General features: G+C 44.9%; 1 protein-coding gene across 2 annotated transcripts in view; it reads left to right on the top strand.

The window, feature by feature from the left end:
* The window catches only part of LOC146187424 (endoplasmic reticulum membrane sensor NFE2L1-like), a 145,741-nt gene that overhangs the window by 15,962 nt on the left and 104,441 nt on the right, over positions 1-25,338 (top strand). For both annotated transcript variants that reach the window (XM_084607681.1, XM_084607680.1), the window contains exons 2-4: positions 5,302-5,427; positions 8,625-8,724; positions 20,403-20,575. In XM_084607681.1, the coding sequence (XP_084463807.1) occupies positions 5,302-5,427; positions 8,625-8,724; positions 20,403-20,575 (399 nt within the window). The remainder of the gene's footprint in view (positions 1-5,301; positions 5,428-8,624; positions 8,725-20,402; positions 20,576-25,338) is intronic.

The following is a 25,338-nucleotide window of genomic DNA, read 5'->3' as shown; positions in this document are numbered from 1 at the left end:
CGCCATTGATCCTGTTGTATTGGCCGCATCCCAAATCGAGCTGCGGTGGCGTCATAGCTCATCCTTCGGAACCACCAACAACGGACAGAATAGCGTGTAAAGGGGATGGTTTCATATTAAACTAAAACGGCGTGCAGACGTCTGAAGGATTCACCTTTCATGCCTTTGGTGTTTCGATTAGCACTCATAGAACATCTCGTCCTGAACCTCCCCTTCGGCGCAAATAAAAGATCTTCCGATTTTTGATCTCACGAGTTTGGCTCGTATGTCTTCGAAACACACACAAAAGAAAGGTAATTTCACTAACGCCGAGGATATTTGGGTGACGAAAAATAACGGTCCTCCTCACCCCTCGTCAATTCGACACACGCCAAAGTGGAAGAAAAAAAAATTACTAAAACAGGTCTCAACTTCTCGTGGTCCGCTGGCGTCATTTGGGCACGCCCAATTAAAAGGCGCTCCGGCAAGGCCCAGTTCACGTCAACGGGGAGGTATCAGCCACCAACGCGCTGTGAAGTAGCGCCCTAATCGGTTGCGAAGAGCTATTAAATTGCACAGTTTACACAAGGCTTTCAACTTTGACTCGAATGCTCACGAAGACCACGTCTACACATCTGTCGCGCGAGATCATGACTATATAAGGCCTTTTCAGGGTCCCTGACGCTTTCGGGTTTTAAGTGTCCACCAATCTTTTTTTCTTTTTGCATTTGGTTTCTGCATTATGATTTTAAGCTTAATTGTGGCTATAATGCGCGTGTCTACGCCAGTAAGCTTTTCTGTGCCAGTATGTCCATTCAGAATCCAATAGTCTTTAACACATACTTCCGAGCCTTAGCAATTTAAGACACATGGTGCTGAACGAAAGTCGGGACTCGAAACCACTTTAGGTGGCAAAAATTAAAAATGCAGCTGAGAGCTATTCTAGTGTATTTCGCCCTTGATTGAATTATGGTTAGCGACGCGTTTGATGGCATTAGTTAGGGACATTTTTTCCTACTTCGCAAATGGAGACGCTTTACTTCTTTTTCGAGGACGTTTCCTTCCGGAACCCAGGCAAGGCTTGTACTGCGAAGGAAAGATGGCTTCCTAGGGCAGATGAAGTTTGCGGTGGCCGCAGCTGGAACAGGGTAGCACGTGGTCGTCTGAGCTGCCGGATAGCAAGCGGCTCCCGTGAGCGCACTGCGCTCTGCTTCATTTCGGTGAATTTCGGTGCCCTGGCAACGGCGGAGGAGCCGGCCGGACGCGTGAGCTAACGGTGCCAAGATTGGCGGCGGCTTTTTGACTCGGAATGCCAAGACCCCCGGCCTGCTGCTGCTGTTGCTGCAGCGTAGGCGCGCTCGCCGTCGCGTGTACGGGAATAAAGTCCGCCGTGTTGTCCTTGACTGCGTCCCTTGAGCTCGCTGTCGATTTCTACGGCACCGAACGTGGGCGACCGCCGCCGGTACAGGCTGGCGCTAACCAAGCAGCGAAAGCGCACGGTGGGAAGGTGCATCAGCCACGCGACACGTCACGTACGGTTGACCACCGGCGTCGTCACGCGCTGGCCTTGACTCTGGCCGAAGTGAACAACCGCCCGCCACCCCCGCGCGCTAAGCAGGCGCGCGCCTGCGGTCCGGCCCCAAAAACTGCGCAGCGAGTGAAAAGCGCCGCTTTGAGCAATCGGCGGAGGAGGGAAGAGAATGCTGGTTACAGTGAACCTGGGATCTTAATTTTGGAGCCTGCCTCCGCTGCCAACGCAGTGCAGGGACATTGCTGCCCCGATCGCTGTCGATGTCGCCACACTGCGGCCTCGCTTCTCGGAACTGGCGGGACTCGACTTCTGGGTCGCGATCATCCCTCCCCGAGCATCGTGTCTTTGACCTGTAATGAGCGTTTCTAGCACTCTTATTTTGAGGCACCCGTCGTAGCATGGACCCCGATCGTGCGGAGGTGCGCGAGGCAGTTGTTTTTGAAAGGGCCGCTCGGGTTCAACACCTGGTCGGGGGCGCGCAAAACGCGGGTGTCGTCGGTGCGCTTGGGAAACGCGCGTTGCGCACCGGCGGTTAGTCTTCCTTGGAAGCCGTGTGACCGGATCGCCTTGGACCCGCGCCCGGAGACGCGTTTTGCCACCGGGCTGGAAACCACCGCCAGCTGCCTGCTCCGGCCCTGATCGTCTTCGCGCGCTGCAGTGTACGTCGCTCGTGCGCTCCGGGGTCGGAGCTCTTTCGAAACCCCCGTGTGCGCGTTTCCAGGTCAAGACTCTGGCGCATTGACGATGCCCGACGTGGGAGAAGAGGGACCTGCTCCTCCCAGGCGCGGCCTTCGCCAAGAGGCGCTGCCGCGGGAAGACTTGAACGGTTCTGCTAGTGAGCGCGAAGGGACGCTGTCGTGTGCGATCGAAGGAACCCATGTGCGGGAAGCCGTCCGAGGTGTTTCCAGCCGTTCCGTGGCCTTCGAGTTATGTGTGCAGACTTGACCGTCACGCGCGGTTTGGTGCTGTGGTGCCCCTTGCATCTTCCGTCGTTGTTCTCTGCGTCATCTTCCAGAAACGAAACTACGGAGTTCCTGTGATCGCCTACTTCCGTTCGCCCGTTTGACTTCACGCGTGGACTGCGCGGCGGAGTAGCTGTCGCTTTGGCACCACTCGCCGCACTTGTGTCAATAGCCGACGGAAATACCTGCCGCCGATTGTGTTCCTTTGCTTTGCTTAGCGATGGCATCGACGAAGTGTCACGTGGTTGATCACGTGGACGGACGTGTACCGCGCGCCATCTCGTACCGCCTGTTGTTGTCGGATGGGCCGCATCGCGTGAGTGGCATCACGTGATTTGTCAATACTGTTACTGCACGCGGAGCGGCGCGCACTGTTGTAATTATACGAATACAAAATGTGTATGATTGCATGGTTCTAGCACTGGGGTCATACAAAATGCGTTATTTAGTGTTGCATAGATGATTACTGGGGCCAATACTTCAAACCAACTTAAGCTGAAGAAAAACGAAAAATTGTCATAATGTAATTCTTGAAAAATTGTCATAATGTATTTTTTGAAGCTTAAAGCCATAGCAGATCGTATCATCTCTCTCAAGCACGCTGTCTTAGTAAAGCTTTTGCTCAAATTTTATATAATTAAATTATTCTTGTCATCAGTGTACTTAATAACATTAGTAGGATTAAAAGTATTAAATGATGACACCATTTCTGCCCCCCCCCCCCCCCCCCCCCCGCCTCCCACTTCCAATCGACAGTATTTTTTCTATCACACTTTGGAATGCTTTGCTCCATGTGATACTTAGCTGGTGAGAATGCGGCGACAGGTATATGTGCCATCTGTTTTGCTGCCTGGCATTTCATTATTAATGATTGCAACAGACTGGCTGGACAGATCCTGTTCACTGTGCCAACATGCAAATGTTTCAATGTTTCAACTTGATGATGGTGTGCCCCTGGCAACTAATCCAGCACTAACAGCTTCGAATACCTTTGATGTCTATGCAGTGAACATGTATGTAAAAGATGTAATTAGGGCTTCCCTTTCTACATGCAAGTCAGTACTGAACTTACCTATCTGTACCAGCTTTAGCAAGCAATGGAAATAGGCTTATTACAAGGTTCTCTTAAAGAACCAGCAGATTAACAGAAGAGCCCGCTCTGGATTTTTTATTTTCTGGGCCTTAGGAAAAACCAGCATGTGCTGCCGGTATGTGCCAACAAATTGATATGGCTTCGCACATTCCATTTGACAATTTAAAAGTGTTTTGAGCACCCAGAGGGGCCTCCTGTAGTGCAGTTTTGTTCTGTATCAGTTGCGACGGGTTGAAGCTAAGACAATGCCCATTGTATAAAAGAACTTTGAGCTTGTTGCAACAAAGTGGAGGAGGTCGCTTACAGCTTTGAAGATTGTTTTATTACCATTATCTTGACTTTATACTTTGTTGCTTTGCTTCGGCACCCAGCATATTTTTTACTCAGGACGGATGAAGTAGTAATGTTCCAGCCTATTCTCTCAACAAAAGCATTCCTTATGGCACTCATAGATGGAGTAATGGGTTACTGCAAATGAGTGCGCACTGTTTCATTCATTTTGGTCGGCCATGCTGGTGAATGTGTCATCTGAAAAGTTACTTCACTGTGCACTCAGGGAGCACATAAAAGAGGACACTTTGTTTGGGTTTAACCATTTGTTACCTCCAACCGAAGAGCAAAAAGTATGCTTTCATTTTTCTTAGTTGTTTTTCATCTGGAATTGACGCAATCATCCACGAGTAAATGCCTGCACTGTTGGATAGATCGTCCTGACGGTGATAATTCTCAGTGCACATGCAAAAACGTTGTTCTCCAAGCATGAACAAAGTGCCATACAATCTTGTAGTTATCTGTTCAGTTCATGTAATTTCCTGGTTTTAAGGCTTAAAGTCTTGAGCAGTGAAAATGTGCCTTACAATTGCACTGTTTTTTTTTCCCCCTTTTTGTTAATGTGTTTCGAGATGACATGATTTCCTGGCAGGTACATTCAAAAGGTGCATTTGGGTTTATGGTCTCTTTCCTCTGTCCTCGTCCTTATTGCGCTACCTTTTTATTCTAAGAGTGTATTAAAAAATCCAGCAAATTCTGCCCTTGCGTCATGGGTAGTGTGCAGCAGATAGATGCCTGACATAGGAACGGGCTGCACCTTTAGTGGTGCGGCAAAAAGCAAGTGCAGTGAAAGTCGTCCACCATGGCGGCTTCTCCATGGAGCCTATGTATAAAGGGGTGAAATATCTGAAAATCCGAACACCACGATAAAGAAGATTCAAGTTTCTTTTGCCATGGTCATTGATGGGGTTGCTGTATTTTCAAAGCTCCTTCTGAACTAAAGACAGTAAAAATTGTCAGAATTCTGCAAGCACTAAATAAAGAAGTTATTTCAATCTTCCTCGAGTTCGCATTTTTAGGATTGTCAGTAAGTGCATTTGTACCTGGTTGCTCAGATGTGATTTAAAAACCTTAGTCTGTATCATATTTGTTGGTACAAAATATTCTTAAAGGCTTTCATGGCTGAGAATATTGCATGAGGGAGAAGGGGGAATGGAGTACTGGCAAGAGATAAAATAGAGAACATTGAGACCAGAAAATCCAATGAAAAGCAAAAATGAAATGAAAGTTCATGGCTGAAACCACATCATGTTTTGTATGTTCTGGCATGCTTTTATCTCATTCTTCACAGAAACAAGATTCTGCTGCTCTGTCCTTCCCATTCATTGCCCCTGTATGCTTGGTGCTTGGTGTGTAAAACAGTGGCCAACACCTCATTGCCTTCGATTTGTGCCTTTCACATGCAGGATATGGATCTCATTGAGATCCTATGGAAACAAGACGAAGACCTTGGTGTTTCACGAGATGCCTTTGACTATCACGGGGCCTCTGAAAGCAGCAGCAAGGCAGCTGCCAAGGCATCACAACCTGATGTGAGCTACTTGCCTTCTGTGTACCCTCTTCAAATATGTAACATACACTTTTCAAACATGCAGTCGTCTTGCTACAGTTCACACAGGTCACGGGAGCAAACGTTTCAGTTTGAAAACCTTCTCTAGATAGGGCAACAAATTTAGCAGTCAAAGATCACTTGGCACCATTTTATGACTACTTGTCTCCCTGGGGAAAGTTATGTTTTGGTTTAGTGGACACTTAAATACCCTTTAGTAAAACTGTTCAGATTCAAGTAACATTGGGCTTATAGACCAATGGCCCTTGCAGATGGAGCAGATGCCTTTGATACTGTCCTACATCATAGACTTCACAGGTGCTGCGTGCATGCGTCGTCATTTTCTTGCCTGTTCAGATCTTTTTTAAGGCAAGAGCCTTTCCATACTTCGTCTCACAAGATGTTTGCAGCACTGCAAAAGGCAGAGGCACCCCAGACCAATCAGGATCACACGCACTACAATAGTCAATTGTGCTCCTTTATCCCCCAAATTGGCGGGGGTGAGTAGAAGCACAATTCTCTATTGTAGTCCGCAGAAGTGAGAGGCACTTACTAGCACAATTGCAAGGGTTATACTGCCTTGCGCAGTGCTGCAGATATCTTGTGAGACGAAGTATAGGCTCATGGAACGAAATCCCATGCACAAGATTTGTGCATGAGATTTGTGCGCAAGATCCGTCATTCCGTGAGATTCTGCGAGATGTGTTCTTGCCTAGCTTTCCTGCCATCTACAATCCCACACTTTAACACACACCAAGGAATGCCACGCGACAGGAACGACGGTGTACTGACCAAACTCACACTTGCCGGAGAAAGTGTGACAGATACTGCGCCTTTCTTGTCACCTGATTGTAATTATATGTAGCAGTGCAACGAATGCCGATATAAGAGGCAAACGATGAGAGTCAAATGATAGAAGAGGAAGGATAGGCTTTTGCTATTCATTCTTTTCTTAAGAGGCATCTAAAATTCCCTTCTTTAGAGACATCCAAGAGATACTCTAATTTATTTGTTGTTTATAGTTATTGCTTTTGTTGCACTGTTCCTTTCCTAAAGTAAACTTAAACTGACTTCCCCAGCATGCAGTATTGACCCAGAACACTTCGTTTTTCTCACTGTATTCAAGCCCAACGACCTGTATATATATGTATGTATATATATATATATATATATATATATATATATATATATATATATTTTGAACATCTAATGCTTGGTTGTGTCGAAGAAGCTAAATCAAATGCTTTGAGTGAAAAAAAAAAAAAAAACGTTATGAATTCACTTATGAGCATACCTAATGAATAAAAAAATAGTCTAGATTTGTGGATGCTGTTGAAGATTTCAACTGCCTATTGCTTTACTCATGCAGAAGAAAGGTGAGTGACTCGAAAAGGTTGCAACCAAACCAAACCATGTGACCAAAGGGACACTTTGAGTAGCACTGAACTTGCCAAAGGGGCCACCTAATTGGTCGTCTGACATGGCTGAGTGGCTTTGCTAAAGATGTAAGCCAATGGAAAGCGCAATAATTATGAGGGACTTTAGCGACTAAAGTAGTAAAAGGCCAAAGCCTGAGTGCTGCATTCTGCTATTCAACTGGCACTAATTAGTAATAATTAACCATAAAGCAGCTAAATATTTAATCATTAGTTAATGAATTACTTAATTAGGAATCAATTATCGATTATATTTATTTCATTAATTAGTATATTAATTAGTAATTTATCCTTGATTGACATATGGCCATATAAAGCACGCATTCGTGCATACTGTGATGGTGCTCTGTGATTGGCCAAGACCTCTATGACGTCAACCCCCATCAGCCAATTAGAGTCACCGCAAAAGCGGGACACATTTTGTCCACGACAGCATGAGCCATTAAAGGCTTTCGCCTTAATAGAAGTCCAGTGCAGTCTGAAATACATTGGTAACAGAGCACTTAGTTACATGGCATCTTGTTAGCTAGTCCCTCAAAAATACTACAGAGTTGCCCATCATTTTATTTGTGGTACATTTTTCTGCACTTTGCCTTCTTGTAGTTTTGTTTGAATTCATTTGTATTTGAGTTTTAAAAGAACCCTAAATGCATGTAATTTTTGCCCTAATTTGCTACTCAGGTGGCTCCACACAGCTGAATGCACATGCATTGGTATGTAGGCAAGCTTGCCACTTTTTTAGGATGTGCCAGCTGTGCTTGTGTGTGGCTGCAATTATTGGAAACCCAGAAGAAGTAATTTGCTAGCTTGCAATAAAGAATCCCCAGACATACTGGTTTCCTGAAATATTGGATACCAGTGAAGATTGGAAAGGGATTTCATGACAGGCTTGTTCTGTCTCTTGTGGGTACGTTATTTTACAACAAAATGACTATCAGAGAAACAATTACCATACAGCTCAATGCAAAGGTGCACAATATATCCCAACTATACAACAGGGCAGGCACCCTCTCATTCTTGTGCTGTTGCTGTTCTAGCTGCACCACATTGTCACCAGAGATCACACAAAGTGCGCCCAGCTTGTAGCTCCCCCTGTGTCATTATATAGCCATCTACTGGCAAGGTCTGCTAAAAAGCAGTAAGGTTGAAAGTTGGGCGAGTTGAATCTGGTTCATTTTGAAGGTAGCGCGAAAAACGAGGACCAAGCGCTCGTGTTGTGTCCTTCTACTCTTGGTCCTCGTTTTTCGCGCTACCTGCTAAAAAGCAGTTACATATTACACCTGCGTGGGATTTTCCTTCCGAAATGACACAGGCTATGAAGAATGTTTTAGTTGAGAGCTCCGGAATAATTTCTACCACCTGCGATTCTTTGCCAGGTGTTTTGCATTTAAGCCTTCGTTAAAATGTGCCCTCTTTGGCAGGAATCGAATTCGTGCTCTCGGGCTCAGCAGTTTAGAGCTCTAACCAAGGAGGCGGTTCGGTTTAATGAAGAGGCTCATAACAGCAGCACAGTGTACAGGGTGGCCCACTCTTAGTGTGAATGCATGAGTAGGTGGTCACTCTTTAGAAAGCGCCATTGCGTTCAGCGCAACTAAGAGTGGACGACCTTGTACATTCCAGTTTCACTTGCTCAGCATCATCTCTGACGGAGAGTCGCAGAAAGTAGAACTTTGTGAGAGGTTTCTGCCGCATGCGCGGGAGCAATGAAAAACTGCTTTGTTTCTTTTTTGTCTCTCTGGTGCAGAGTGCTGAAGTGCCTAAAGAAGAAGATGAACCCTTTTCTGAAATGCATGAGGACTCCAATCCTTGGGAGGGCTTCCAGTATCGCATTGACTCTGAGACGGGTGAGCATCGCTGTATATGCTGTGTACACTTAGCTGTTGGTAAACAATACACTGAAGCTGAGTAGCACTTGGACCTTCAGTGCTTTAAGACTGGATTTCTGCAGTCTGTGTAGAAGTGGCATGCTGCAGCTCCGCCATTCCATCGAATCTCTTTATTGGTACCCTTGAATAATTTTGAGCCATATTCTAAGCCATTAATGTAGAGGGATGATTATGAGCCCAGCAATTTATTTTTCTAATCTTACTGGACTGAACTTATCAGGCTGACTATAAACCATTTTATCATGAGCTCTGCCATTTTGTGTATGTGGCACCATCTAGCGGCCAAGACAGGAACAACCACCATGCTGGTATGTGCGGTCCTATCCGCGGAACAGGCGACAAGTAGCGCACATCAGCATTTCGGAGCTTTCACATGCAGATTTTTGCTTTTTGTAGGTACCTGGCTGAAAGAAAAAAGCTTTTCAGCAGCACCGAAGTCATTCAGTCAGAAGTGACAAACATTTATGCTCTTGATCGGGTCGGCTGAAGGCTACAAGCCTGATTACAATTAGTGTGTAACTTTTAAGTGGCACAGAGAGGCAGTGGCGCCCGCTGGTTGTGAGGGCAATGAAGCAAGAAAAGCAGGGCAGCTTTCAATCTACTTTTTATCCTTTTATGATTTCTAGAGAGGCTATCGTAACAATTTGAGCAATGAATCAAACGAATGTAGCCGCTTTATGTCATGTTTAGGAGCAATGTTAACCGCGCTACATTTGTTAGGTCAGCCGATCATTCATATACTCGTTACTGCTCAACCACCGGTTTGCCGGTATGGGCGGGAAGTGGCGATGACTTGTCGACGATGGGAGCTGTTATCCTGCACTTTCTTTGACTAAACACTAGCTGCATTTGTCTAACGCTGCCGTCATACTGACATCCATATGAAAGAAAACGGACAATTGATACTTATGGAATAATGGCCTTACATATGTCGCATAACGACCTCATTGAAGGTTACTTTTATCAAAAATTATATAGTTCATTTGACGTCGCAAGATTTGCTTACTTTAAGCAATCACTGCTATTCCTATGACCATATTCTCATTCATTATTGGCAGCAAAAGCTTACGAGATGCATGCTTTTAAAAAAATATATTATAACACTGTTTCACTAAATATGTTGACAACCAATTTATTAGGTATCATTGTCTTTAAGTGGAACATGTTCTTTCATACTTTTATTAATCTCAGGTGACTGATTCGAAATAGTTTTTCTTTCCCTGGCGGCATCTGGTAAATATTTGCACAAGGAATATTACCCGCTTGTTGCCCAAAGGCTGCCGTTGTTGCACTGATATTCCCTTTTTTTTGTCCCTTATCTACAAACTCTGAACTCGCACTAAAGGCTGCCAAGGCGAAACATTTTTGGTTGGGGCTTGAAATTCAGAGGCTGCTCGTCTTCGCCCAATTGAAAGAATTAATCATCTCCTTTTGGTTGTTATTTTCTTGTTAATGTGAGCAACATAGTAAAGAAAAAAGATTTGCTAACCGCGGCACCTCTTAGCAGCTAAACTGCGGCCGAAGGAAATGAAACAATCAAGGAAAGGAAGGAAAGAACGGGGTGAAAGAAGAAAGAAAAGGGATGGAGTATGTAAAAAAAAAAATGTAAAAACGGTTTAAAGATAGTGCATCACTCTCATCAGCTAACCAGCTTGGACACTTTCTGGCTACTCAAAAACACTTTGCGTGCACAACAGACTGCGCGCGTGCGCTTTCTCCGTAGAATGTCCTGGCGCCCCCGCTGCTATCACCGCATCCCTACATACGGCAGACTATGTGAGCCACTGCTTTGTTGCTTGGCTTTCAATGAGAGGTACATCGTTGTCTGAAGGTTGACCTAATCACTGATGTGTTGCATCTGTGCTTCGCGTTCAAGGTTCATAGTGAGATGCCAGTTTCAGTCCTGAAGAATCAAATCAGTTTTTGCTTGGCGCGCTTGGACACAGCAGCAGTCAGTGTATTACACGTCACTGACTGGCTCATTCAGCGCACTAATTTTTGCTTTATTGGAAGGGGGTGGTGATTACGTTCAGTGTGTAGGAGTTGAGAAGGAGAGGTCTGGCCTGAAAGCAAAGTTGGATGGCTTCATTGAAAGACCATGCTTAGAGGAGTGTCTTATCTTTTCTTGTTAGTGTAGGGAAGGCTTCAGGGGTGGAGCTTGTGTAACTGTGTCATTCCTATAAATAGTTAGGTTGCGCCAATTTGCCTAGCCACTGGGGCAGCTGGTGCCATCTATGAAAGCTTCTTGTAATTAGATGTGCCGAGAAAATTTGCTGTAATCAAGAATGCTGATCTTTTTCCCCTTTAGCTTTGGGCGTTTAAAGCGGTTGGTTGTATTAGACATGGGTGCTCTACCAGGTAAGACTGCCACATCGGCGCAACTATTTGGGCCGTGACCCCTTTTCCCAAGCATTTCACCCCAGAAGAGCCGAGCACCAGGCCGGGGGAAAGTTTGTACCCATTTAAAAACCGGTGGGTACCCGGCGGCACCAGGGATCGAACCCGGTACCTCCCGATTGCGAGGCGGATGCTCTACCACAAGGCCACCGCTTCGGTAAAAAAAGGGCCACATAATGGGCTGTTGCCGCGCAAGGCGGACTTATTGTTGTCCGATGGCGGAACGAATCACTGCCACATCGGCGCAACTATTTGGGCCGTGACCCCTTTTCCCAAGCATTTCACCCCAGAAGAGCCGAGCACCAGGCCGGGGGAAAGCTTGTACCCATTTAAAAACCGGTGGGTACCCGGCGGCACTGGGGATCGAACCCCGTACCTCCCGAATGCGAGGCGGATGCTCTACCACAAGGCCACCGCTTCGGTAAAAAAGGGCCACATAATGGGCTGTTGCCGCGCAAGGCGGACTTATTGTTGTCCGATGGCGGGACGAATCACTGCCACACCGGCGCAACTATTTGGGCCGTGACCCCTTTTCCCAAGCATTTCACCCCAGAAGAGCCGAGCACCAGGCCGGGGGAAAGCTTGTACCCATTTAAAAACCGGTGGGTACCCGGCGGCACCAGGGATCGAACCCGGTACCTCCCGATTGCGAGGCGGATGCTCTACCACAAGGCCTAGTGGTTAGAGCGCCCGTCTCAGCTGCGGGAGGTGGTCAGTTCGAAACCCACCGGTAAAAATGGGTACAAGCGTCCCCCGGCCTGGTGCTCGGCTTTTACAGGGGTGTGCGTTTGGGAGAAGCTCCGTAAACCCCGCTGCGCGCCCCTCCTCCGCAGTGGGCCCAAACCCAGTTTCGAACCTCGCAGCCTGCAAAGGTGGTTCTGTTTGTCTTGCAAAGGTACTTCCTTTGACCCTCACCTGAAGTGCTCCCTTAGAGCCTCAGCTGCAGCAGTCCTAAAAAAAACAAAACGAAAAAAAAAAAAAGGGCCACATAATGGGCTGTTGCCGCGCAAGGCGGACTTATTGTTGTCCGATGGCGGAACGAATCACTGCCACATCGGCGCAACTATTTAGGCCGTGACACCTTTTCCCAAGCATTTCACCCCAGAAGAGCCGAGCACCAGGCCGGGGGAAAGCTTGTACCCATTGAAAAACCGGTGGGTAACCGGCGGCACCAGGGATCGAACCCGGTGCCTCCCGAATGCGAGGCGGATGCTCTACCACAAGGCCACCGCTTCGGTCAAGCTGCTTCGGTCAAGCTGCAACGGCATTGAAGATGCACTTTATCTTGGGAGAAAATCAATTGCTCATGTGGGGACAAGGTTCGGCTCTGCTGGAAGAGAGGTTCTGTTTCAGTTGCTTAGTTTCACTGCCTGAAAAAGTTGTACCCTGAAAAATTCAGTCAGAGCTTTAATTTCTTAAACACACTGCAATAAGGATTGATATTCTTGTTGATACTTCATTCTATTTCCAAAGGTCCTTTGGTCTGTGTTTGCTTAGCGTAAGTCGTAAATAAGTTACAGCCTGCAGTAGGAGAAAAAATGGGCTTGCATGCTTTGTGTATAGTCTCTCATAGCAGTACATTTCAGCATAATTAAAATTAAGAATGAGATACTCAGAAACAAAGGACATGGCTCTTTCAACTATTGAATTTAGTCTGGTAACTGGATTGTTGACTGCATTCAGCATAAAAATGACATAAAAGCTGTGAGCAGCATAGCACAACTTCCGATCTCCTGTCAGCACTAGTATTTTGCCTATGTTTCTAAATTTGGAGAAGAGAATTTCAAGAGACAAATTTTCTCTCGTGTCTTCTTAGTGTATTTTTTTGTCTCATCTGCCAACCTTGTGATGTCTTTTGTTCTAAACAGTATGCATACCTACCATAGCGTCCCCCTGGTCTTCGAACAGAACCTGAGAGTGGCATGGGCGTGCCACTTATCAGCCGTGATAAGAGATACATCCTTTGACATAGTGAAACACTGAGTACTGGAAAGATATACGTGCTGAACTTAGCGTGTCCAGCATATCATGTATGGTGCACAATGCCAATGGAGTTCTCATTTTACTGGGCTCCGTGAAAGTATTAGTAAAACCAGACCTTACTTGATCCGTGCATCCTCATAAAATTTATTTAAGAGAAGAAATTGAGTCCAACCTGATTTATAGCCAGAAGGGCTCTTTGAAGACACTTATAGCCTGCCATAGCAGGAAACAGTAGTGTCGCGTGACAAAGAGCAGATATCTTGGACATATTCTGTGCTTCCAGCGTGACCCCTTCCAACACGAACCAATCAGCCCGACTCTACCCTCTTCTTGGACGTTCTGTGCTGCATTGTGTTGCATTGCATTGCTCAGTCGTTGATTGTTAACATTTTTTGGTAGTTGTCATCTGCAGCTTACTTCAGGACCAAAAGTGCTGCCAGTTAGGATAACAGTGTACATGTAAAGGATTGAATGAAATGAAAAAAAAAAAATTCAGAAGAAGAAAACTTTAGTTGATGCATTGTTGCTTAGTGTCTGTAAGCGGTAGGCAAGCACAAGGAATTTTATGAAGTGTAGCGACCCGAGTGCTCATTCTGGAACAAGCAAAGATCTGGGCGGAGGATGAAAGAGTAGTAATGTGAGGAGGATACAGTGAGAGTGGTGGATTGCTGCACGCTCCATCAGCTCTTCCTTCGGTGGCTGCAGTGGCTTCAAGGCTGAGGCCAGGCGCCACCCCTAGTCGGCATTGCATGCGTCATATGCAGTTGCGTGTAGTTGAAATGCCTACAGCTGTGCTGAGATTTTGTGTCAGCGATAGCTGTAATCATCCAGCGAATTTTTGCTGCATTTAGTCAGCTTCACTGTTATGACATTAGCCAAAAAGATTCAGGTATTATGGTATCATTAGTGCACACTGAGAACACGTATTATTTTTATCTTTTTAAACTGCTGCTACAGCATTGTGTGGGGGGGATGCAGGCTAAGCAAACAAATGACATGGCAGTGCATCCTCATGGGAGACTGAAAAGAAACCTTGTGCGTAACACCAGACAGTCCTTGCAGACCAGAACCATCATTAATGCTTGGTTCATGAACAGCTCAAAACTACTGCGGCAGGCATTTCCTTATTGATATTCAAGTGCACTTGTTTGAAAGCTAACATGTTTTTATTTTTATTTGAAAATACCTTACAGGCCCATTAAGCATTGTGTAAGGGGGACAAAAAAATCTATAGAATGCTATATATATATTATATAAAATGTAAGGAACCATTCAAAAATAGAAAGCATGGTTACTAATATATCAACAAACAAAATAGTGCAGAAGAAAACACGAAACGACATAGAAATAATTATATCACTAAGGAAAAGATATACGCGACACAGATTAAAGCACAACGGTACACACACAGTTTATGCACATTAAAAAGCAAGCGGCACAAAGTGCCCTATATAGCGCTTAAAAAAATAGTAAGGGGGAAAAAGTAAATGGAAAGAGTATATGGGCAAACACAAGTAAATAAAACCCATCAAAGGCATTTAGCAGCTGCAACAAATTTAATAAAACTGTATATATAAGACAAATAAGGCTAAGTGAAGGCTTCAATGATGTAATGTGATGAGTTGACGATGGAACGCTTCTAGACTAGGAAGAGAAGCGATAATGTCTGGCAGGTTATTCCATAATCTGATGGCTCGTGGAAGTGCTGATGAGTTGAAGGCTAATGTGTCACCATATATTCCTGTAAAACTGAGGTGATTGTGCAATCTTTTGGACATGTGGGATGGAACATCGAGGTGAAGCGAACTTGATCTATTTGGGGTATACATACTTGTGAAATAGTGTTAGGAGAGCGAATTCTAACGAAAGGTTACTTTTAATCACAGTGACACTTGAATGGTAGTTATAGTTTCGAGGTATGAATTGTACTGCCCTATTTTGGATGAATTCTATTGCGGTGATCATGTTGTTATGATAGGGATGCCAAATGGATGAAGCAAATTCAAGTTTTGGATGAACAAACGTAAGGTAAACTAGTTTACGAATATTAGCAGGAGAGCTCCTGAGCTTACGTCATAGGTGCCCTAATGACTTTGAGGGGGCAGCGCATATGGATGTAATATGGAAGGACTATGAAAGATCAGAAGAAAAGTTAACACCGAGGTATTTGTAATGAGATACGTCAGTCAGTAAATCATCTTGAATGCGGTATGGAAAGCTGAAATTGTTTTGTTTGTGGCTAAATGACATTATTTTGCACTTCAATATGTTAAGGGTCATTAACCATGATTTGCACCATTAGTTAATAAGAAGATCTGATTGGAGTGCCAGGTGGTCATTAGAACGTTTAATAGGGCGATGGATGATGCAATCATCTGCGAAAATGCACATACAAGAGGTTATATTATTAGGTAAATCATTTATATAAATAAGAAATAATAAGGGTCCGAGCACGCTACCTTGCGGCACACCGGAGATAACAGGGGGAAGATTAGAGCACAGATTGTTAACAAACACGGACTGTTGCCATACCTGCCAACTTTTCCGAATTTTCCGTAAAATGTACGAATTTTGACCAGTCTTACGATTTTACGAATCTTGCGGGAAATTTTACGGAAAATGTTTAATTTTCGGAAAAAAAAAGTGCGGACATCTATTAACATCATGGCCTCCGAGATAACACCACACGCGCGGAAGGGTAATCTCGGAGGCCATGTTAACACTATTATGGTACCTTTGGCGGCCACGAGAGGGCAACACATATTTGTGATATCATCATCAGCAGCTGCAAACGTTGTAGTGACTTCTATCATCTACTCGGGGGAACACGAATCCATATCCAAAACTCGATACCACATCCGCCAGGCAAGTGGCTGTTCCTTTGTTCGCGTGTTTGGACAACTTTGGTGTTGGCCTCTGTTTTTGCATAATATGCGGCCGCGCCCGACTCAGTGTGACTCTGAAGTTTTAGTAATAGCGGTTTCGCAGTGCAATGGCGGGCTCAAAGCCGCGACAGTGCTTCCAAGTATTTTTGAAGTCGTACGCGGCAGAATTTCCGTGCTTCGTGCCGTCTAAGAAAAGAGAGAAGTTCGCATTTCGCTCCACGTGTGCCTGTGATGTTAACATTTCACATGGTGGCAAGTCCGACATAAAGATCCACATCGCTTCGAAAAAGCGCCAAGCATACGTGCGAGCAGCGGACAGCCAGCCGAGCCTAACAAGTTTTGTTCGCAATGAAGTGTGATTCGTGCAGAATGCCATTTCACGGCGTTTTTAGTTGAACACAATATGCCGCTCAGTGTCAGTTATCACGCTGGACCACTTTTCCGGAAAATGTTCCCCAAGTGCGAGGAAGCCAAACGCTACGCCTGTTGACGGACGAAGACGACGGCAATTGTTCGTGAAATGGCCGCGAACGCAGAGACTCCTTTGTTGGATGCCCTAAAAAAGCAGGTATTTTCGATTGCTGTGGACGGAAGTAACAATAGGGATACGCAGCTTTACCCTATTGTTGCGACATACTTCGTTAAGGAGACCAGTAGAGTTGAAAGCCGCCTCCTTTGCCTCGGTACAATCCAAGGGGAAGCGACGGGTCAGAAAATTGGAAATCTGATTTTGGACGAAATGAAGTCCCGAAGTTTGCCTCTTGAAAACCTGTTGGCATTGTCTTCGGACAATGCCCATGTCATGATTGGCAAAAAAAAAAACGTTTCGACTGTATTGAGGGAGGCCCAACCAGCTTTGATCGGGGTTGGTTGCCCATGCCACCTCATCAACTTGGCCGCCCAAAAAGGAGCTGCATGTCTTCCTGTAAAGGTTGATGAGGCCTTGGTTGACATTTGTTTTTACTTAGATAAAAGCTCAAAGCGGAAAGATCAACTGAAAGACTTTCAAAGATTGAACGACGTCGACGTCAGGAAGATGCTGAAGCATTCGCCGACACGTTGGCTGTCTTTGGGGAAGTGTTTGAAGAGGCTGCTGGACCAGTGGAAACCACTACTTAGCTTTTTCTTGAATGAAACAAAACAGTGCAATAAGCAGAGATTATTTTTGGAGTCTTACCAGATTCCCAAGACTTCTCTACAAATCGCCAAGAACCCTGCGCTGGCCTCAAATACTGCTGCACACCTTCCCAAGGCTGCTGCAGGTGTTGAAAAAAAAAAAAAGCACCGACTGTGATGGACCTTCACTAAAAAGAAAAGAAGTTCATTCTGCACCACAAGCAAAGAAACTGAAACTTCAATGCGAGGAATCTGCAGAAGCTAGCCACGTGACCCGTGAAGAGCGCCTATTTCTTTTTTTGTCGAAGCTAAGCAGGGCATGCTGTCTTTTTCTCCAAAATGTTATACCTCTTTTTGAGAAGACAAACTGCCTAATTCAGTCACAAGCTCCTTAGATTGATGTGCTCAGGGGCCTCTTGAACCGCCTTCTCGAGGATCTCTTGACTCGATTTGTGCGGCCAGGTGTTCTCAAGGGATGCCATTCATTGCCTGAAGTTGCCTATGGAGCTGTAGAGAATCAAAAAGATGATAAAGACATCGTCATTGGCATGACAACCTCCTCTGTAGTTGAGACGCTGACCTCAAATGAGAAAAAGCAGTTCTTCTCGGCTGTACGTCTCTACTTCACTGTAGCATGTGGTTATATTCGCACAACTAAGTTCCCGCTGGAAGACGTCAGCCTGAAGATGGCTGAAGTTGCCCAAGTGCAGGCTCTAGAAACTGCTTCATTCAGAAGTGTACTTCATTTCATTATGGTGTTTCCTGCTATTCTGCCCCAGCAGAGTGGAGAAACAAGAGAAGAAACAATTGATGCACTCAACGTGGAGTTTGCCAACATACAAGCTTACCAGATTCCAGCAGACATACGGAATGAGCCAAGGTGCGACATGCAGTGGTCGCAATTGGGAAGCGTTCGAGATGTCGACAGATCGCCCAGATTCCGCAGAATCTCAATGGTTATGCTGGGCATACTCTCCATTCCCCACAGTATACGCTGAATGTGAAAGAATATTCAGCTCTGTCAACAAAACTCGAACGGAGTTTCGCTCATCTGTTTCCGAGAAAACTCTAGAAAGTATGCTGACGGTGAAAGGACACCAGAGTGGCACCTGCTTTGAGCAAGCTTACACAAAGAAGTTTTTGAAGCAGGCGAAGTCAGCAACTGCAAAAGCGTTGCGAAAATAAATCGTGACACAATGGAGTTTTCGCTCATTACTCTACGGGACACGGATTTTGCTTGTGGGTGAGTGAGCAAAGGTGTTGCTAAAGATAAATTCTTGGAAAGTAGAAAAAAAAACAGCCGCGGAGGTTTTACGAACTTTGAAATCTTCAGGTTGGCAGGTATGCTGTTGCCGATGCGAGAGGAAGTTACGAAGCCATGTTGAAGTTAGAGTCTAGACGGAGTGATGATAATTTTGAAATCAAGCAGCAGTGAGCTACCCGAGCGAAAGCTTTGGCCAAATCAAGGAATATACAATCAGTTTAAAGGTTTTTGTTCATATTGAAATGCGTCAGTTGTTAGTTCGAATAACTGTGTTTCGCAGGAATAACCTTTCCTAAATCCATGTTGATTAGCATAGAAAAAGTTGTTCTGCTTAAGATGACTGAAAACATGAGATGAAATTGTGTTCAAGCATTTACAACCAATACATGAGAGATATAGGACGATAATTTTCAGCTGAAGTTTTGTTTCCTGTTTTAAAGATTGCTATTATTTTAGCTATTTTCCAATCCGTGGGCAGCAATCCACTAGTTAAAGATTGCTTAAAAATATGAAATAAAATTTTACTAGAGATTGAAATAGTATTCTTTAAGATTTTAGAATTAATGCCATCTACCCCAGCTGAAGTAGATACCTTAAGGTTATTTATGAGAGAGATGATACCTTCCTCAGTTATTTCAATGGGTGTCATGTAGTGGCAATTAAGATCGGGCACCTCCGGTAGGTTAGAGCTATCTTCGGAAGAGAGTACAGATGAAAAGTATGTGTTGAATATTGCTGGGCATCTAATATCTGAAACTGGAATGTTGTTATATTGTAGAGATATGGATCCTCCATCCCGATCTGGGCATATCTGGTTCCAAAACTTTTTGGGATTAGTTTTTATAAGCGAAGGAAGGTCGTGGGAAAAGTACTTATCTTTCGCGGAGGATAAGGAGGAGCAATATGTTTTTAATGTTGTACCGCTTTTGCATATGTGTGTGTAAGGAAATAATGAGCTCATCACAGTATACGCATTCAAGCAGTTGCCCAAAGAAAGGAGAAGGCTCATTTTTACTTTTGTTTCTGGTGTTGATCAGAGGCAAATTAGTCTGTTAGCTGAAACATAATGGGCGAGTATAAAGCAGAGAAGTAAGTGACTGCTCCATGCAGCTTGTGGAATTCGAATCGATATCTTAATAAGGTTCGTGCGGCAGAGGCAGCGTGAGAACATTCTCACTCACCCCCTGCCACTCGCATTCTATGTGCGCAGCTGCTTGTGAGGGAGGCACTGGTGAACACTCTCAATGTTAAATTGCACTTGAAGAAAGTACGCTTGAAAGCAGGAAGTCGTGGAGACATCTCCCCATGGCTCAAATGGTAAAGCACCGTATTCTACATGCGGAGGTGGTGTCTAGGTTTAGATTAGTGTGGTTGATTGCCTTTCACTACTTTGTAGTTGAGTTTCTTTCGGGTAGAAATAATCGCTGTGCTAATTTTCTCTACGATGAGCACATTGAAAGACAAATGTTCCTCTATTTTTCCAGTGGTTTTTGCGATTGTTGGCATCTTTCATGTGCGTGCCACTGATGGCACTGAGAAGCTTTGCAGTGCTAGTTGAGTACACGGGGATCATTGCAGTCACTGCATTTGACAGTCAGGTTGAGTCGACCACTGAGTGCCTGCTATGAGGAAGTGATTGAATAAAAACACTTGCTTTTTAGATAACTGGGACCAGTCCCATGGTGTGGTAGTATGAAATGAAAGTATGATAAAAAGCAACATGCTGCTGGTTGCAATCTCAGTGATATTTCCACAGAACATTGCGCAGGTGTTGTTTTTGATGATTACGTAGCAGTGCTTTCTGTCGGTGTAGCTACTGTGAGCAAGAACGAGCAAACCAACAAAAAGACAGATGTCTCGACCAACTGTAATCTCTACCTGCGAGTTGTGCCACTATAAACAGTTGTGTCCTGGGGGTGTATTCGCTTTGACAGTCCATTTCTTGAGCCCAGCTCCTTCTGACTGGTGCACTGCCTGGTCTCTGTGTGCAGGAGAACACATCCTGGGCCAAGAGGAGAACAAGCGGGAGGAGACGAGGGAGCGCGTGGACAGTGGCTGCTTCGTCCTGGACGATGAAGAGGACACCACGCTCAGCCTGCCCGCGGAGGATCGGGAGGCCCTTTTTGCCGAGCTGGATCGCATCCTCCAGGGGCAATCTCCCCAGGTCAGTGGCCTTACCCCTGTCATCGTTGTAGGGACCGGTTATTGCCGAGTGGCTTTTAGTAGTCCTAATAACTTCTGTCCTCGTCACATTCAAAGCAGTTCAAAGGTGTGAAGGTGGAATGTTTTTCATTGTTAGTCGGGGTGGGTGTCAGCTGTTCATCAGCCGTAGCTAGCAGTTTTGTTTTGGCAGTATAAAGTTCTCCTACTCCCGATTCTTGAAATTCAAATGAATCGGTATAAAATAGGAAGCGGCATTTATTTACTCATGCACATGCCTGCATCAACCATTGGGGAGGCACTTGGTTAGACATGTGGCATTGTCCCTTGTGACACTGCTAACACAATGTGTGGGATGATTGTGGAGATGAAAGGAACAAGTTGAAGCTGGCCTTACACAACTAGGACAGCGGGGACTGCTCGGGGGTCTGCATAGGCTGTCAGCCTCTTGAGAATACCCTTAGAGCCATGTTCTCTCTAGTGTTGGGTATTTATTTATTTATTTTATTTATTTATTTATTTGATACTGCCAACTGCCTCTTGGCAGTCCAAGCAGGAGTGAGTAAGTACAGTCGGCACTACAAATCAAGGTAAACAAGAATGTGAGTGACAAGAAAACATAAGGAAATGACTTGCAATACAGATTATTGCGCGGGCAAAAGCAGCTTATACAAAATTACAAAAAAAAAAAAAAAAAAAAAAAAAAAAGGAAATAATGAGCTCATCACAGTATACGCATTCAAGCAGTTGCCCAAAGAAAGGAGAAGGCTCATTTTTACTTTTGTTTCTGGTGTTGATCAGAGGCAAATTAGTCTGTTAGCTGAAACATAATGGGCGAGTATAAAGCAGAGAAGTAAGTGACTGCTCCATGCAGCTTGTGGAATTCGAATCGATATCTTAATTCCATAGTGGCTTTAGTAAATGTGGAGAGGCTTTATCTGCATTGGTAGAATGTTGTTGAGAGACCCAAACACTTCTCTGTAACCTGGATGGGGTGCTGTTTCAAGTTAGCTTTGTTTTGTTGCTGAGCCTTCACAGGACATCACCTTTGTGTAGTTATTGAGACTAGTTACTGTGTTTGTCTCTTGGCACTGCGCTGCAGTCACTGAGTACTGCACTGTTTGTCTTCTCCATATTCCATCGCCTTTTTTGCTACTGAACTGCTTTGCTTGCGCATGTAAGCAACGGTACTGTTTTTTCTGCCTTACTTGACTGCACCTAGCCTATCTTCAGGTCATCCTCATCAAATTTAACTGCTTTGCTATGTTATCTCTTGAATGCTATAAAAATAGCAAATGAATGGTATAAAGGCAAAAACCCTGGTTTCTCTCGAATATGTGAATTGCCCATTTAATCTTCTTTTTTTTTTTTCTGCAGAATATGTTAGCTGCCACATTCTCTCTTTTGACGCTATTATTATGATGTTGAGATAGTATGATCGAAAACTGATCGTCTCACCTTATTTGCTTGCATAGATATAGTGTATGTGAGTGGGAAGGGGTTTGGGACCTTGCAAGGGTTTCAAACGAAGCATTGTTATGTTTATAATGCAATCTCAAACTGTTCATGCAACCATAGCCAAGGGCCCCCTAAAGAAACAATGATGTAACTACAGTGAAAGCTCATGATGGACAGTAATATAAGTGCACAACAAAGACGAGACGAAGGGGAGAAGTGGACAACGATGGCATCTTTATTGCGCACTTATATTACTGTCCGTCATGGTTCACCAACTCGCCCAATCAGCCGTTCTTCTACAGTGAAAGCTCGTTAATTCGTCCCCCATTAATTTGGAAAATTGAATAATTAAAAGTACATGCGAGGTCCCTACAATTATACATAGGAGTCTATGGGGCAAAACTCTCGTTAATTCGAACAAATTTTGGCGTGCGTCGGTTAATTCGACCTCACTCTGCAGCCTGCCAAGCCGGTGCGCCGAGAGCAAAGAAATAAAAAAGAAAATACACTGCCGCGAGCGGCGCTACTGTATGGCTGGTAGGCCATTGTATGGTCATCATCATCAGCAACGCGAGAGAGGGTGAGGGAAGCGAGGTTAGCGGCAGCAGAAGCGGCCGGCGACTTTATTTGTGCTTTTTCGTATTGCAGCAGTCGTGTTGGTGTCGTCCGTTTAACCCTATCGACAGCAAGTCTCGTTTTGGCGTGTGTCGTGGCTTCCGGGTGTTGCTGCTATGAGCGCGGTTATTTGACCATAAGGCAATGCCTTTTTTTTGTAATTGCGTGCTTTGCCAGTGTGTTTACTGCGCTGCTTTCGAGTGGGTAGCGCGCAGGGTAGCGCGCAGTGTCTGCAGCCTCACCTTTGTGTCCTGTTGCAATGGTGACACCAGCAAAATGGCCAAAGTACCAGGCAAAGGACCTAGCGACGGAAGTAGAAATACTGAAGGCTCTCATGGATGGTGTTTTTGCGACAACAGCTGTTTCGAGAGGGTCTTGCCCTCTGCAGTGGGGCTTGCTGATTATGTGTGAATAGATGATGGTATCGCCATTGCCGGTCAGCTAACCGAGGACGAAATAATTGAAGAAGTGACAGGCACTGACGACGATTCGTCGGAAGATGATGGTTGTGAGCAGTTGTCCCAAATGCCGAAGCGCACGGTGAAAGAAGCCGCGGAAGCCTTGTCTGTGCTGTAGGACTTCTGTGAACAAATCCCTGACTGTGCGTGTGCTGCGGGCCACCTGGCAGCTGTTAGAGCTATCGTAGTCACTCAAATTTGCCCGAAAAAGCAGATGATGATAACAGATTTTTTTACCAAATAAAGGTACATCCTGTTGCGGCAAACATTGTTTTTTGTTGTTCATTCTATCGGATATGTCGACATTTGGATAATTCAACAATTTTTCGTGGTCCCGTCAGTGTCGAATTAATGCATTTTTACTGTATCAAGTATGGAAGCGGCAGACATATTAAAGTTATTGAGGCAACACTTAAAATGTGCATGCCACAGTTAGCAGTGCCATTACACTGATACAGGACCAAATATTAGATTTTAGGCATTCAGTTTTTTCAGCATAGAAAGCTTGCTATCCAAAGGGCTCAATTCTGTGACAGCTTTGTTAGAAATACAGCAGGAAAAGTTTACTGAAAAGTTTTTGGATCTGTGCATACGTCCATTTCTGTGCAGGCTGATGCTGGAAACCATGATCAGCGAGCGTGATGGAGATTGCACATTGCTAAAAGGGATGTACAGAAAACTAGTATTATACCTAACTCTCCAAACAGTGATTAGGCATTTTTAATGTAGGGTAGTGTCCATTTCAGCGTCCACATGCAAGGGTGTTAGAGCATAGGAACCCATTCCTCGCCGCTAAAAGCTTTAGTTGTCCGTGATCATTGCTTCATCCAAGAAATTCAGCATGCAGTGGTGCTATCGAGTGACAAATGCTAAAAGCACAGGTGATGCGAAGGGAGTTTTGCTTTTTATTGAAGGGTGCACTAGAAAGAGCGCAAAATACACATGACTAGTGTTTCGTGCTTGTCTGATATGGCATGGCTGAATGATATGAGGAATTAGTTTATGTGGGCATAAGTGATGTTTTATTACGGTCTAGACTAGGTGTCATTATGAGCAATACGTATAGAGATGATTCTGCTGCAGAGCAGCTCGAGAGGTGACGCTGTGTAAAAGGTAAAAGGAAGACAAGGTAAAAAGGAAGACAGGATCTAACAGGTGCACTCTGTGCATTGCTTGCAGGGCTGATAATTGGCGGCTCCAAACGTTGAGGGTTGATGCGTTGCTGATGTATCATATTTACTCTCATAATGCTCGCACTTTGCAGGAAATCGATGCGAAGTTAGGGGATGCAATAATTATGTGGGGAAATTTTTCGAGCAAATGTTTTGGAGCACTAAAAGCAAATTTAGATAGGTGTCAATCGTGAATCTTAGGTCAGCCAGTGTAAACATAAACTAAAACATTATTTTCAACAAGGTTGTCCAAAGCACGAATTGCTAAAGCACTGTTTGCCGCACGCAGCCTAACCATCACTCCCCGCATTTCGTGGTATAATTTTCACAGCAGACCATACAGTTCTACTCTTGATCAGTCTTGATCCGAGTCCGTGTCGATACTGCAACCGCTGCCTTCAGTAATGCACGCAGAACTTGACACCGAAGTGTGTGGTTACCATCTTCTAGCGCGTACTCGGTAGCTCTCAGCTTAAAAGCAGCTGTACAGCTTGCGTACTGCCCCATCACGATGTGGCACCAAGAACACGGTATACGGTGGAAAAAAACAAGCAACACGAACGGAACGAAGGAGTAATGACAACGAGACACGGAGACACCTCTCAAAGTGGTGGAATGCACACAGTGGTATAGTGTTCCAAAATTGAGAAGTGTGCCGTCTGCCGCCGACGAGCTGCTCGTTTCAGCGATGACCGCTCTGGCCGGTGTGAGAGGGTGCTGTGTGTAAGAGGAGCGCATGAGCACTGAGCTGACAGCTGGGTGAACCACCTCCATCACAGCTACTTCTTCGGACCACGAAGGCGCGCAACAATAAATTGCATCGCTTCAGCTCTGACACGCTTGAATAAACGTAGTTAAACTGATTGTGCATGATTAAAAGAACTCGTTTTCTATAAAAGCGGCTGTTGTCGAGGAAAGTGTGTATAAGTGGCATGGCACATACAGCCAATGTAAGATACAGATTGCCGATGAAATGACAAGCAACAGTAAGAAATTTGCTGAATGCATTAGGTACTTTATTTCTCGAACGTTAAAGGGAAGTTCAATAATGAATGCCTAGCATA

Source organism: Amblyomma maculatum, chromosome 6 (genome assembly GCF_055883805.1).
Source record: "Amblyomma maculatum isolate TAMU_Amacu chromosome 6, ASM5588380v1, whole genome shotgun sequence".
Lineage (NCBI taxonomy): Eukaryota > Metazoa > Arthropoda > Arachnida > Ixodida > Ixodidae > Amblyomma > Amblyomma maculatum.
Note: the sequence above shows the minus strand (reverse complement) of the source record. Positions and strands in the feature narration are given on the sequence as shown.